The sequence below is a fragment of the Bicyclus anynana genome, chromosome 14 (assembly GCF_947172395.1).
Source record: "Bicyclus anynana chromosome 14, ilBicAnyn1.1, whole genome shotgun sequence".
Classification (NCBI taxonomy): Eukaryota; Metazoa; Arthropoda; class Insecta; order Lepidoptera; family Nymphalidae; genus Bicyclus; species Bicyclus anynana.
The window spans coordinates 13,816,688-13,831,548 of record NC_069096.1 but is presented as its reverse complement, the minus strand read 5'-3'; the positions used below and the strand labels follow the sequence as shown (position 1 = coordinate 13,831,548).

At 37.9% G+C, this 14,861-nt stretch overlaps 1 protein-coding gene across 1 annotated transcript; it reads right to left on the bottom strand.

The window, feature by feature from the left end:
- Positions 1-6,197: 6,197 nt before the first annotated feature.
- LOC112048773 (4-hydroxyphenylpyruvate dioxygenase-like) lies at positions 6,198-13,625 on the bottom strand. The gene is made up of 9 exons (XM_052885263.1): positions 13,256-13,625; positions 12,962-13,063; positions 11,806-12,018; positions 11,087-11,187; positions 10,433-10,537; positions 9,706-9,793; positions 8,437-8,559; positions 7,420-7,659; positions 6,198-6,425 (listed from the first exon to the last, which is right to left on the bottom strand). Exons 1-9 carry the CDS (start codon positions 13,328-13,330, stop codon positions 6,354-6,356), a joined length of 1,119 nt encoding a protein of 372 aa, XP_052741223.1. The 5' UTR covers positions 13,331-13,625; the 3' UTR covers positions 6,198-6,353.
- Positions 13,626-14,861: the final 1,236 nt, after the last annotated feature.

Sequence of the window (14,861 nt, the reverse complement as noted above, 5' to 3'; positions counted from 1 at the left end):
AATGTCAGGCCAAACTGACTGGATTGACTGGCTTTTAATTTCGGCGACCTGGACTGTGCGTGATCGAATCAGAAATGAGGAGATCCGCAGAAGAACCAAAGTCGCCGACATAGCTCAACGAGTCGCGAAGCTGAAGTGGACTCCACCAGGTGGACTGACGATATCAAGCGAGTCGCAGGGATTCTCTGGATGGTGGCTCAGTATCGTCATGTTTGGAAGTCCCTACAAAAGGCCTATGTCCTGCAGTGGACGTCCATCGGCTGATATGACCTGGAAACCCTACCTGCGCAATTACCGCCATTTTGGTTCAACGTATTTGCCGTGGTCTATACCAAAATTATAATTTGAATAATTTCGGTCGCCATGCGTTACTCTGGACGGACGATATTAATAAAATAATTATCCATTGATATAGAAGCACCGTGAGACCTCTCAAATATACGAGTATAATGAATGGAAACGTATTGTATTTCTATGAAAAAATCAATCAAAACGTCTTAAAAGGGATGATGACAGTTTTTAAATTGTACATAAATTAAGAGTACGCTAATAGTAAAGCAATTTTGTAAAAGTAACAAGGTATCTGCGATCATTACTTTCGGAGCTACAGGGATTTAAAGGGTCAGATTTGCGGCGCTGCCGCGGATCCCTGAAAAACGCCCCATACAAAATGGTACGAACTTATGACGTCGTAGGCAATTAATGATCGTTAGATTTGTATGGGCGTTTAAACAAAATTACTAATATCTTTGTTATTTCTGCGTTTATGTTTATAGTTCATTTATTAAAAAATGTCACATTTAATGTAAGGAACCTAAAACTGTATGAATTTTTAAGTAATTATGATAAAAAAAATTTGATAGATTTTGAAATTTTATAATCTTATTTATTTTGCAAATATCCAAACATTCTTTGCTTTTTATGTATAAATTAGTTAACATTGACCTTATTTACCCGAATGTATCATAAAAATCAATATATTCAAACCTAGTCATCATCCCCATTCCTGTAGGTACTTGCAAAGTCTTCTTCGATTTATTTCCTCGAAATGTGGTACACGAAACAGTACCTATTAGATATATAATCTGTGGTTGGACTGATCTTGCTCAGCTTACAAGTAATAGACCAGCTTTGTGTTCCGTGCGCTCTATCTGCTTTATTCTTTAATCTGTGCTCTAGATAGATTTAGTTCAATATGAATACAGCTTTGTCGCAAAATACCGCGCACTGTTCGACCGGTTGCGAACGAGCCTCCTTTGCATAGAGCGACAATATCGTCACTTCAGAAACAAAACATTCATTAAAAGGTATATCAAAATGTTTTATTGTAAATTTTCCGTCAATTATTTTATTAATCAATAGCTCAACGGTACGAGCGGTTGGACTCATCCCCGAGGGGTGGTGGTTCGATCCAGGACCCGTTGGTCTATTGTCGTACCTACTCCTAGCACAGTATTTCCCGACTAGTTGGAGGGGAATGGGAATTGGTCATATTATAAAAAAAAGCTATAGCAAATATTCATTTAAAAAAAAATATTATTATAAGAAAAATGTATGACTATGTCATATTATTATACCTACATAGTTAAAATGTTATGTGTAGAATAGGTACTAAGCAGACCCCACGAGGTTTCGTTGGACTCCCGTAGTTCTGGTGGATACGGGGATAAAATCATGTGCTACTCGCTGATGATGTAGCTTTACAATTTTTCAAATCGATTCAGTAGTTTTAGCACTTATCAACCCATATTCGGCTCCCTGCTGCTGCTGTAGGTCCAGTGGGAATACGGGAATAAAATATACCGTGTGTTGCTCGCTGATAATGTAGCTTTAGAATTTTTCCAGCGCTCATTCAATGCAAACCAACACACAATGGATCTTTTCTCTTTTTAATAGATAAAGATCTCAGAACATAATTATTAAACGCTGAAGCTGACGCTTTTGTTAATACTAATGCATACAATTTGCATATTGCACACTGTACATAAACAATTATCCATAGATCATAAAAACAATGTCATTATTTTGTCTTTGTTTCAAGTGTTGTTCTAACACCACTGCGTAATAAGTATAAACAATATGCTAATTATATCAGACCGGATCAGATCAGTGGATAAATGTCGTAGAACAGAGGCGGGGCGTCGCGTCACTTACCATTTTGACGGCCTCCGTGGCGTGGATTTAAAGACGGAGGTCCTGGGTTCGATCCCCGGCTGGGCTGATTGAGATTTTCTTAATTTGCCCAGGTCTGGCTTTTGGGAGGCTGCGGCCGTGGCCAGTTACCACCCTATCGGCAAAGACGTACCGCCAAGCGATTTAGCGTTCCGGTAAAATGCCGTGTAGAAACCGAAAGGGGTGTGGATTTTCATCCTCCTCTTACCAAGTTAGCCTGCTTCCAGCTTAGACTGGATCATCACTCATCAGGTGAGATTGTAGCCAAGGGTTAACTTGTAAAGAATTAAAAAAAAAACCCCTTAGGGCTCCCGCATACGGACCATTTTATATAGACTCGCAGCACCTCCCTGACTATAGGGCCCCTTACGTGTGAAAGCAAAAATTTGTAAAATGTAGGTAATCCACAATCACTTTTTCTCCCTGCTTAAGTGTTGAGCGTGCGCACAAAATTTGGAAAAATAGAAACATCTTTTATAGGTCACTGTCACTGTCTTATTTATTACTAGCGGACGCCCGCGACTTCGTCCGCGTGAAAGTCGTTGTAAACTTTCAACTACCCCTACTCTACCACTACCCTACCCCTACCCTACCCTACCCTACCCCTGCCCTACCCCTACCCTACACTACCCCTATCCTACCCTACTCTACCTCTACCCTACACTACCCCTACCCTACCCTACCCTACCCCTACCCTACTCATTAAGGCTGCACTTATTTATTTATTCCCCCCCCCCGCGAGTCGCGTCGAGCGCGGCAACCGTTACACAAAAATAATCCATATAGCATGAATTAGTATGCACGCGCGATGGCTTAGCGTATTTCTTGTATAACTTTGGTGTTTCTTTACCGATTTTTATGATTCTTTTTTTATTGAATAGGTAATAATGTTAACTTTTTTAGTTAGGGATGACTGATGAGTGTTATAAACATAAGAGTAGACAAATTTAATTAGAAAGCTTCGAACTGCTAAGCTATCGGGATTTACACGTGCTATTGTGAGTCAACCATAAAAGATAGACATATATATGCTATTGTGTTTTTATAGATAATTTTAAGGAGAACATTTCCGTCATACATGATTTCTATGTAGCTTTAACCATTAAGGCTGTACACGCGACGGAAGCTTAAAAAATTGAGTAACTTCTCCCGTTTTCTCAACATTTCTCTTCACTGCTCTGCTCCTATTGATCGTAGCGTAATGAAAAGTATACTATAACCTGCCCAGGAGTATGAAGAATAATTGTACCAAGTTTCGTTAAAATCCGTCTAGTAGTTTTTGTTTCTATAAAGAACATACAGACAGACAGACAGACAGACAGACAGACAGACAAAAATTTTACTGATTGCATTTTTGGCATCAGTATCGATCACTAATCACCCCCTGATAGTTATTTTAGAAATATATTTCATGTACAGAATTGACCTCTCTACAGATTTATTATAAGTATAGATAAGCGAGCATTTTTGTTTCTTTTTGAGAAATCTTAACCTTTAATTTGGGCCCCCAACTAATTTTGATACAGGGCCATGGGCATATCTAGGATTGTTTCCTGGGGTGGGCCTGATTCGAACCGGATTCACCTCCAACTTTTCAGTTGTGTGCATTTTGAGAAATTAAATATCACGTGTCTCAATCGGTGAAGGAAAACATCGTAAGGAAACCTGCACACCAGAGAATTATCTTAATTCTCTGCGTGTGTGAAGTCTGCCAATCCGCATTGGGCCAGCGTGGTGGACTATTGGCCTAACCCCTCTCATTCTGAGAGGAGACTCGAGCTCAGCAGTGAGCCAAATATGGGTTGATGACTGAAGCCAAAAATATATTTTTTTATTTGTCTGTCTGTCTGTATTTTTTGTTGACCGGATATCATGGTCAAACTACTAAAATGAATTCAAATGAAACCTGGCACTATTTGAGACCACAACACGAAGACGGATATAGGAAACTTTTTGTTGCGGAATAAAACCAGAAGGGGGTGAAATAGGGGTTGAAAATTTGTCTTATTAATCAAGTTACATTTGTAAAAAATGGTAGGTGTACTACCAGAAAAATACTAAAAATAATGTAATTCGAGATTTTTCAAAATTCTACCTCAAAAGGATTAAATAGGGAAAAAGAATATTAAAGATATATATTATAGAAGGGAGTGAAATAGGCAGGGGCGTTCAAGTCATAGATGCATAAATGCGCTACCTAGACCGAATTGAAGGTGGAATTTCACATTTTGTACAATTTATAAGTACCTATAGTTACAGAATACTTAAGGTATAGTGCCTAACTTAGCAACCTTGTGCACGCCACTGGAAATAGGGGTTGAAAGACGATGTCACGGGCGTCTGATCTCCGAGATCGCTGTCAATCGCTAACTCGACATTGAATCAAAGAGTATTTTCTTATTTCGCCACAGTGTCCACTGCGTAGTGGTGTAAAGATATAAACAATAAATGCTAATAGACCGGACCGACGAGGCAAACAACTTGATTCCACTGTCGAACAGAGGCGGGGTGGCGCTGTGACGGTGTAGTTTGAACGCTAACTTTGTGGTTACAACACTAAACTCATGCAGTCATGCTCACTGAGCGGAGATTCCGTTGAACTCCAACAATACCTACAACCAGTGGCAGATTTGTAGTCGTAGGCCCGAAAATTCCAACCGCCTCCATAGTCTTTCAGGACCTATAAAATAATGCAATTGCATAGCCTTTTGCATCGAATTATGCCTTTTATCAAAATCCATAGATTTTGTAATACTTTCCGCAGTCTTGGGGATAATAGTACATTTAAATAAAACATCCAAGACATTTTGTGAGCTTTAAAACCGGCCAAGTGCATATTTTAATGTTCAGTAGATTAAGTTAGCACTTTAATTCCTTATTCGGCTTCGAATTAATCTAAAAAAAAGCTTAATCGGCTTATGTAATGTAAGCAGACAATCTATGTACATACATAGACTGCTAAAATCACTACCCTTCCTTTTGGCTTTGCCGTAGTCGGGTAAAAATTACAGTATCGAGTTCAATGTATTTATTAATTCCGTGATGACGACAGTCTGGCGTCTCTACCCCACATCACAATAGTCTATATCTTATTAAAAACAAGTTGTGATAGGTATTTCATGTTGATATTTAATGTTACCTGTCCACATCATATCTACGTACTTGTATCATTTGATTCTACCTTCGTAAACATATTTATTAAAATAATATGTACTAGCGTAGCCCGCAATTACGTCTTTCGTTGTATGTGACTATTACTTACCTACGATGGTATGGAAATAGTAATATATATTTTTTTATTCTTTGACACTTAGTTAGCCCTTGACTGCAATCACACCTGATGTTAAATGATGATGCAGTCAAAAATAGAAACGAGCTTACTTGGAAGAAACACTATATGCCAGCCGCGCCTCCGCCGGTTTCTACGCGGCATCTTAACGGAACGATAAATCGCTTGACAGCCGCAGCTCGGCCGGCAGCTTTGCCGGTAGGGTGGTAACTAGCCACGGCCTATGAGTTTGCCTACCACCAGGCAAAATTATATGATTTTGGGGTAAGACGATGTTAGTAGTAGTAGTGCGTAATTCTCGTTCCTATGGAAATACGGGGATAAAATATATGCTCCTATCACTCACAAGCAACTTGGCTTTCTATTCGTAAAATTCTATCTGTCTTGTCTGTCTATGTTATAGACTCAAAAACTACTTGACGGTTTTCAACGAATCTTGGTACCTACAATTATTCTTTATTCTCTTGGACAGGTTATAGTACATTTTACATCACGCTACGGTCAATAGGAGCAGAGCAGAGAGCAGAGGGAAATTTTGGGAAAACGGGAGAAGTTTCTGCAAGGTGTGTTTACTGTGAGGGCTGGATTAAAGTGGTCTAAGGGTGGACGAAGTCGCGGGCGTCCGCTAGTGTATAATAAAATAAACAAGTACATAGTAAAATATATGGGCACTACTTTGTTGCGCATATTCAATAACAAACACGCATTCAAATAAAGCTTATTTTATTGTTTTAAGTAGTTATTCTAAACTTAATAAATACCAATCCTGCATATTGAATGTTTACATTTACATCTTGTACTTTTATAATTACAGTATAATCATATTCTGTGGTTAAGAACCATTGTAGAGCAATTTCGTACATAATTGAATTTTTCCCGAATCTTTTAAGACTTAATTATCCTTATTAGATTCTAGGCGTTCGATCGCTTCAAACACCCACTTGTAGTTCATGGCACCGAATCCCTGAAATAGAAAGAAAATATAACACATTGGAATTTTCCTGTGGTTCTTTACAATTCTATACTGCTTATAGGAATTAGGTCATGGCTACCTATGTAAAAACTACCTCATTCATGTCTCAAATCCTCTATTTTGATGTCGAATGGTAATCAGTAGGGATACATTAATTGCAGCTTTTTTTAAATCTTTACAAGTTAGCCCTTGACTACAATCTCACCTGATGGTAAGTGATGATGCAATCTAAGATGGAAGCGGGCTAACTTGTTAGGAGGAGGATGAAAATCCACACCCCTTTCGGTTTCTACACGGCATCGTACCGGAACGCTAAATCGCTTGGCGGTACGTCTTTGCCGGTAGGGTGATAACTAGCCACGGCCGAAGCTTCCCACCAGCCAGACCTGGACAAATTCAGAAAATCTCAATCTGCCCAGCCGGGGATCGAACCCAGGACCTCCGTCTTGTAAATCCACCGCGCATACCACTGCGCCACGGAGGCCGTCAGAAGTAAATTATTGCAATGCTGAAGCCTCCAGCATTGCATTTTGATATTGTAGTCTACTTAAAAATATGACTTTTAAGGTTCAGGTAAAGAATTGAATTCTTTGCTTTATTTCAAGCATCTACCTACCATCAAAAAAAAGAATATATAAAATGCCTTTTGGGGCGCCAAAATCCTTTTTCGCACACAAGTTGCCCTTACGCCCTGGCTGAAGGTATGTTTTAAGCTAATTACTGACTACAAGTATAGTCAATCTATTTCGGGATGTGTTGGTATTATATTATGACTCGTGTTTGGTAACAGAACTGCTGCTAGGTGACCAAAATTAACACAACTTTTTCGGACAAATTCTAAAGAGTCCTAAATCTAAGAGTAGGTAGGAAGAAGTACCAATAATAATTTAAAACTAAGAAGATCTGTCTTCTAATATTACGTCCTCCTACTTAGTAGGTACTCGTAGTATCTACTATAAATAATTTTAGGAGACTGTTTCCTTACCCTATGATTCCTCCGTTGTATGATCTCAATGAACAAAGTCGGGCGAACTTGCAGGTGTTTGGTGAACGCCTGAAGCATGTATCCTCTTTCGTCGAAATCGATCAGTATATCCTGCTCTTTTAGTTCCTCGATGGTTTCTGCCACGTTGACGGGACTGTCCTTTAGCTTCTCCTTAATGAGCTCGTAGTAGGTTGGTGGCCAGGATATGACGTCAGCGCCTCTGGCTTTAAGGCTCCGCATCTGTAAGTAACAGTGGATTAGCTTAAAAAGCTCGCGCTATAAGTTGTTGCAGTAACAAGGATTGTTTTCAATTTGCACGGTAACTATTGAGCTTTTAGAGCTTTATGAATCGTTATCTCTATCCATTAACCCAACTAACAATAAATGTCCCTAACTCACGATAGATGTCACACTGTAAACTGGTTTCTGGGTTAATCATTGTAAATTACCCCAAATTAGTATACAATAATTGACATAAGTTCCTTAGATTGATTTCTGGGCAAAAAGGTCAACCAATTTTTCGGCGAGTCTTTACATACTTCTTACGGACTGACAAACTTCTCCAATTAACAACAGATTTAAATAACTTACACTCCCCAAGTCACTGTAGATTTTCCCAACTTACAGTAGATTTCCCCAATTCGAAATAATTTTTCCTCACTCAAAGCAGAGTTTACAAATTCACAGTATCTTTTCCTAACTCACAGTAGACCCACTTAGTAGAGTTTCTCAACTCGTAGTAGATTTTCCCAATTCGTAGTAAGTTTGCCTAACTAACAGCCACTCATAGAAGATTTCTACATACTTAGTATAAGTAGTTAGTGTTTCTCAAGTTGCAGTAGATTTCCCCAATTCACAGTAGATTTGCCCAAGTAACAGTAAATATCTCTATGTCGCAGAAGATTTGCCCAAGTAATAGTAAATTTCTCTTTGTCGCAGTAGATTTGCCCAAGTAATAGCAAATTTCTCTATGCCGCAGTAGATTTGCCCAACTATCAGTAGATTTCCCCAACTCACAGTAGAAACAATGTCGTCAGTGTAAAGAGCCACATGTTCCACCCCAGACGTGCCAAGAGCTTTGACAAACTCCGACGCTTTGCTGGTAGGGCGGAGACCCTTAGCCGCTTCGTTCAGGGAGAGCTGAAAACGAGTAATTATACTATAGGTTACAGAGATGAAACATGTATCGTGATTATCATTATCAGCCTACTTTAACGGCCCACTACTGGGCTAGGTCTCCCTCCATATAGGAGATATGAAGCTTAGACCCAACACGGTACTCCAATGCGGATTAACGAGCTAAGGGTGACAATGTTGACTCTTTAACGATAATTAATTATTCGGGCTGAAAATTTTTACTAAACATTTTTTTTAAAGGAAAACATCATCATTTTTCATACCAAGGGCTCTATCCCAGGATGGATTCGAGTCCTCGATAGGAACCCACTGAACCAATGAGTCAGTTTGACAGAAACGAGTAAGTATTTTAGACTAGGATGGTCTTGCTGGACAAAATATCGAATTGGATTTTTGGTCCAGCAAGACAGCAGCCAGTAAAGCCAGTCCGCGAAGTCGCAGATAACAATGAAAGCTAGCGAAGAATAAAAACTCAACTCGTTACGAATCAGCCGTAGAAAATACCATATTTTGTACCATTAAAGGACTTGTCTCGGTAAGAGACATATTTGAAGGCGTGCAAATTTAAAATAAATTAACTTTAAAATAATGTTGACGGCCTCCGTGACGCAGTGGTATGCGCGGTGGATTTACAAGACGGAGGTCCTGGGTTCGATCCCCGGCTGGGCAGATTGAGATTTTCTTAATTTGTCCAGGTCTGGCTGGTGGGAGGCTTCGGCCGTGGCTAGTTACCACCCTACCGGCAAAGACGTACCGCCAAGCGATTTAGCGTTCCGGTACGATGCCATGTAGAAACCGAAAGGGGCGTGGATTTTCATCCTCCTCCTAACAAGTTAGCCCGCTTCCATCAGGTGAGATTGTAGTCAAGGGCTAACTTGTAAAGAATAAAAAAAATAAAAAAAAAAAAACTGCGAATGTGAAAAATGCCAAATTGTTAAACACATTTAAGACGAAACCATATTATGTTTTCTTTGATGAAACTAAGAAAATAACTACTAACACTTACAGTATGGTAACGATTTCGCACCTTCTGTATGTATGGGACGAAAAAAATTTTTGTATCGAGCTGATTTTATTAATAAAAATTGTTTTTTTGTATGTGAATGTAATTTATTTAAGAGAAATAAAGATTCTTTGAGCACAACTCACAAGAACTGTTTCAGTCTGGTTTATGACAGAAGCTGAGTTGATGCAGGAGTACGGCACTAAATCGTGGCTGTAATCCACGCACCAGAATCTGCAAAAACCAAGAATAGGTCCATGGTAAAGACAAAGATTTTACGTCAATTCATCAATATAATATAAATAAAATTGAAGTGTCTGTCTGTGATTCCAAATAACTGTGTTTTCTCAAGTGCTTATTATTATTCTAGCGATTCTAAAATACAAACATTTTTTTTTTAATTTCGTTCGTCTATCTGTCTGTTTATCCGGGTTAATCTTCGAAAGCGCTATACCGATTTTATTGGGACACTGACCGAAAAAGGAGATTATAAAGCAATGTATTATTAAGCAATGTATAGGCTACTTTTAACCCTGATTCTGTAGTTCCGGCGGGATTTTAAAAACTGATATACACGATTGTTTTTTTTTTTTTTTGATAAAAAACGAGCTAATAATACAATAATAGCAAACCTGTGCATGTTAAGATTCTTCTCGTACCAAGACACGGAGTCACAGTAGATTTGCCCAAGTAATAGTAAATTTCTCTATGTCGCAGTAGATTTGCCCAAGTAACAGTAAATTTCTCTATGTCACAGTAGATTTGCCCAACTATCAGTATATTTCCCCAACTCACAGTAGAAACAATGTCATCAGTGTAGAGATTTTTTTTTATTTTGATAAAAAACGAGCTAATAATACAATAATAACAAACCTGTGCATGTTAAGATTCTTCTCGTACCATGACACGGAGTCCTCTAACGTCCCGTCCGCCATGTTACCTTCCACGTGGTCTACGAAACTCAACTTTGTGGGTGGCCTGCAAAGTAATCATCTATTTAGTCAATGGACAGTGCTAAATAATAAAAAACAAGTGCGTATCGAGCCACGAGCAGTGTAGGGTTCCGTGGATTGAATTAGCTCTTTAGAACCTTATTTAAGGCCCACACTATGTGTCGATAAAAAGTCATCCTCACTTTGCATGTAGGGAAGGGAACATTTTTTTGAATTGATTCCTAAAAGATTAAGGGGCCCACAGGGAAAGTTACGCCTAAGCAATCTTTCCCTGTGGGCCCTGATTCACCTGATGCCCTAGCATCTTAATCGGGCACTGTCTGCTGAGACACTTTTAAATTGTGTATACTTACAATATCGAGCCGTGATAGCCCAGTGGATATGACTTCTGCCTTTGATTTGACTCCGGAGGGTGTGGGTTCGAATCCGGTCCGGGGCATGCACCTCGAACTTTTTAGTTGTGTGCATTGTACCAGGGTGGTGGACTATTGGCCTAACCCCTCTTACTCTGAGAGGAGACTCGAGCTTAACAGTGAGCCGAATATGAGTTGGTACTGATGATGATGATACTTACAATAGCTTATTCAATGGATCATTTTCCACCTCTTCGTAACCAGGGAACAGTATTCCTGAATATTGGGACCGATCTATCAGCGTGTGTGTATTGTCACCGTACTGAAAAAAAAAGCCGGCTGCGTTAATAAAAACCTGAATGCGTTAAAAAATTCGAGTGCGTTAATGTATGTCATCCCACAGTTTATCCCGTAGTTGAAACGAAAAACACCTCTCTCTGTATGTGAAATCTACCAAACGGCTTTAGTTGTGTATGAGGGCATCCTTATGACCTAGTAGACCCAGTTTTAGCTTCCTTACATTAAATGTGACATTTTTAATATTAAACGCACAAATAACAAAGATATTAGTAATTTTGTTTGAAAGCCCATACAAATCTAACGACCATTACGACCTACGACGTCATTAAATACATCCTGTTACTTTTACAAAATTTACTAGTAGCATTAGGAGTATGCTACTAGTAAATGCTACTATTCTGCGCAGCAATAGTCATCTGTCATCGATATAATGGCCTTGTAAATATGCCTTGTAAAGTACCTACCTTCTGGTAAGATTTGTGAAAAAAGTGTAATGTGCCCGACAAAAATGTTTTGAGAATAAACGTGTAAGTGAAATTTTCAGTCCTTGGGGGTCACTGAGGATGGGGGCCCTGGGCACGGGCCACGTGTGCCCTAACGGTGAAAACGGTATAAGCGTTACATAAATAACATGGGTTACCGTTCTCAAAACAGCATATCTGATAACACCATCCTTATCACTTTCTTCCGTGACATCTTTGACAATATCTGCGCCTTCCTTTGTTGCCCTGACTACAATAGCATCCAAATCGGCCACTGCAAATGCTACGTCTTTCACGAAATCCCCGTGTGCTGCCAAATCCTTCGATATATCCCCTTCTTCTGCTGCTGGCGATTCGAATACTATCGTTATCTGAAAGTAGAACATTTGAACCCCTTTAAGTGAAGCTATGCTTAGTGTGAATATGACCTCTGCCTCCGATTTCGGAGGGTGTGGGTTCGAATCCTGTACGGGGCATGCACCTCCAACTTTTCAGTTGTGTGCATTTTAAGAAATTAAATATCACGTGTCTCAAAACGGTGAAGGAAAAACATCGTGAGGAAACCTGCACACCAGAGAATTTTCTTAATTCTCTGCGTGTGTGAAGTCTGCCAATCCACATTGGGCCATCGTGGTGGACTATTGGCCTAACCCTTCTCATTCTGAGAGGAGACTCGAGCTCAGCAGTGAGCCGAATATGGGTTGATAATGATGATGATGATGCTAAGTGTAAAGTATTAGGTTTATATATCAAAGCGTTCAATTATTATTAACCAATAGTAATTGACTTTTAATTAATAATTGATTTATAACATTTAATAACATAATATTGTAATTGTATTGTATAATAATTTTTATATATAATTTTCTTGTTCGTTTTGTATTTAATTTTATGTGATTTGTTTTTTTATTGTTATTGCTTTTAGTTTATCGTAGTCAGTCATTTTTTAATTTGCATTGTATATTTTTATATTCATTCAGATACAGTTTTCTTGTTTTTTTATTATATTTAATTTTATGTGGCTTGTTTTTTTTTTTATTCTTTTTGCTTTAAGTTTATTGTAGTCTGACATTTTTTAATTTGCACTGTATATTTTGATATTCATTTATTTTTTAACAACTGTATTTTTAACATAATATTAATTAGTGTATGCTGTAATAACCTATATTTAGCTCTGCAATAACTATATATATTATAAATTATTAACATGTAACTATTCTATCAACTATTGGTTGTGCTAAAATAAATAAATATCAAAGTAATGTGAATAATTTATTATTTATAATTGATTACTATGATCTACTTAGTACTTACTTGATTGAGTTTAACAGCGTATGAAACAATTGGCCTTTCCTCTGAAGATGGCCTCACTGCGAAGGGTTCAAAACCAAACCGAGTTATAAAATAACTGGATGCCTGAAAATAAAAAAAAAGTAAGGTAATTAGGTAATATTAACCAATTAAACTTCCGTTCTTTTCCATTATTTAGCAACAAGTCATAATGATAATGAGTATTCAATAAAATAGTTAATAAAAAATAAATAAGAATGTAGGTAGGCATATGATAAATAAATTAGGATTTTATTAAAAAAAATAGTAAACACCTACAGTTTTAGCATTAGCAACCCAGAAGGTAAGGTGATCAAAGTTCAGAACCTTGCCTTTCTCTGAATCTTTCGACATTTTCGCCTGAAAATAATATATTAATAATTAAAAGGAGCACTTTCGAATTACTTAATTATATTATTAAAATATGACAAGAAAAGAAATAAGTTAGTGACCGATGTTTGTTGCCGATGTGAATGTGACATTCATTCGAATTGCAACAGATTTTATGCTTGTTGTATGTTATAATTAATTTGCTAGTAATTACGTACTTTCAAAGAATTTATTAGAACAAGGTTTAAAGTAAGACACTGTAGTCATAGATTTATAACATATAGATAAGCGCAGGATTCGTAAGCCGTTTTATGTGCCCCGAAATGAGAGCCCTTGACGCATCGCCACGCTACAATAAGTACGTTTGTGTGCGTATCGGCGAAGGTAAGGGTTCATTTACACGAGCAGGACGTTGCTAACGGCAGCTGGCAACGTCCTGCCAGCTGCCGTCGACTGCCGTCGAGACATCGGCGACTGCAGTTGACTGCAGTAAACTGCAGTTTTCGGTAGAAGTTGCTGCTCGTGTAAAAAATGCCCTAATTATCTTAGCTCTTTCGCTCACATAGTCACATAAGTGGATAAAGCATAGAAATGACTCAAGGAGGGCTTACGTTTAAAATGAAAAATCTTTAGGTGTTACGGGTCTATAGGTTATATTAGTCTAAGTATGTTGTACTTATAAATCTTGTTATACGTAGTATCTATTAATCTGTGATCTTGTTCAAGCATTATCAAGCGTGATATGAATATAAAATAGATCTATCAGACGCCCCGCGGTTTTACCCTCGTAGTTCCCGATTCCGTGGGAATACGAGTATGTTACTAGCTGATAATATAATTTTAAAATAGTGAATTAATTATTACGCGTATATTAAGCGTAACAAACATAAATAAAGTCACATTATATTCAAAACAAACCTTAATCACAAAAAAAAACATACAGTATTAAAAAAAAAACTAGTAATATTTCTTTAGGTAAAAATACAAAAAAAAAAGTCTATCTACCTTTATGATTTTCTCAATTACGAACGATATAGCAACTTTCAGAAGAACGACACTATAGGAAACATTATAAACTGTTTTTTTTTCTATGACCCGCTAATTTATATAGCCTACATAAAGCCAAAACAATTTTTATCTCAACATCAGATCTGACTATAGAAATATGATTATTAATTTTATTGGAATCTTTTTACATATATTATAACATCATCTTAGCGGCTGTCTGTATGTATATAGCTATATCGCTTTGAAAGTGAAAATCGAATTCGATTTCGATTCGATTAAGTACGTAGGTTACCTATTCTTGCCCACCACGCTGTCCCAATGTGGGTTTGCGGGCTTTTGGTTTCGTTTGTATTTAATAATGATAGGGACTCACGGCTTAACGCATGTGGATGTAAGACAGTAAACATCCTAATTGAAGACTGAGAATTTTAAGTGAAAATTTCTCAAGAAGAAAGAAAAGGTCAGTACTTCATAGCGACCCTGAATTCGAAACCAGGTCTTCGTGATCAGAAGGATTACCACTGCGCCAACGAGGCAGTTTAAATAA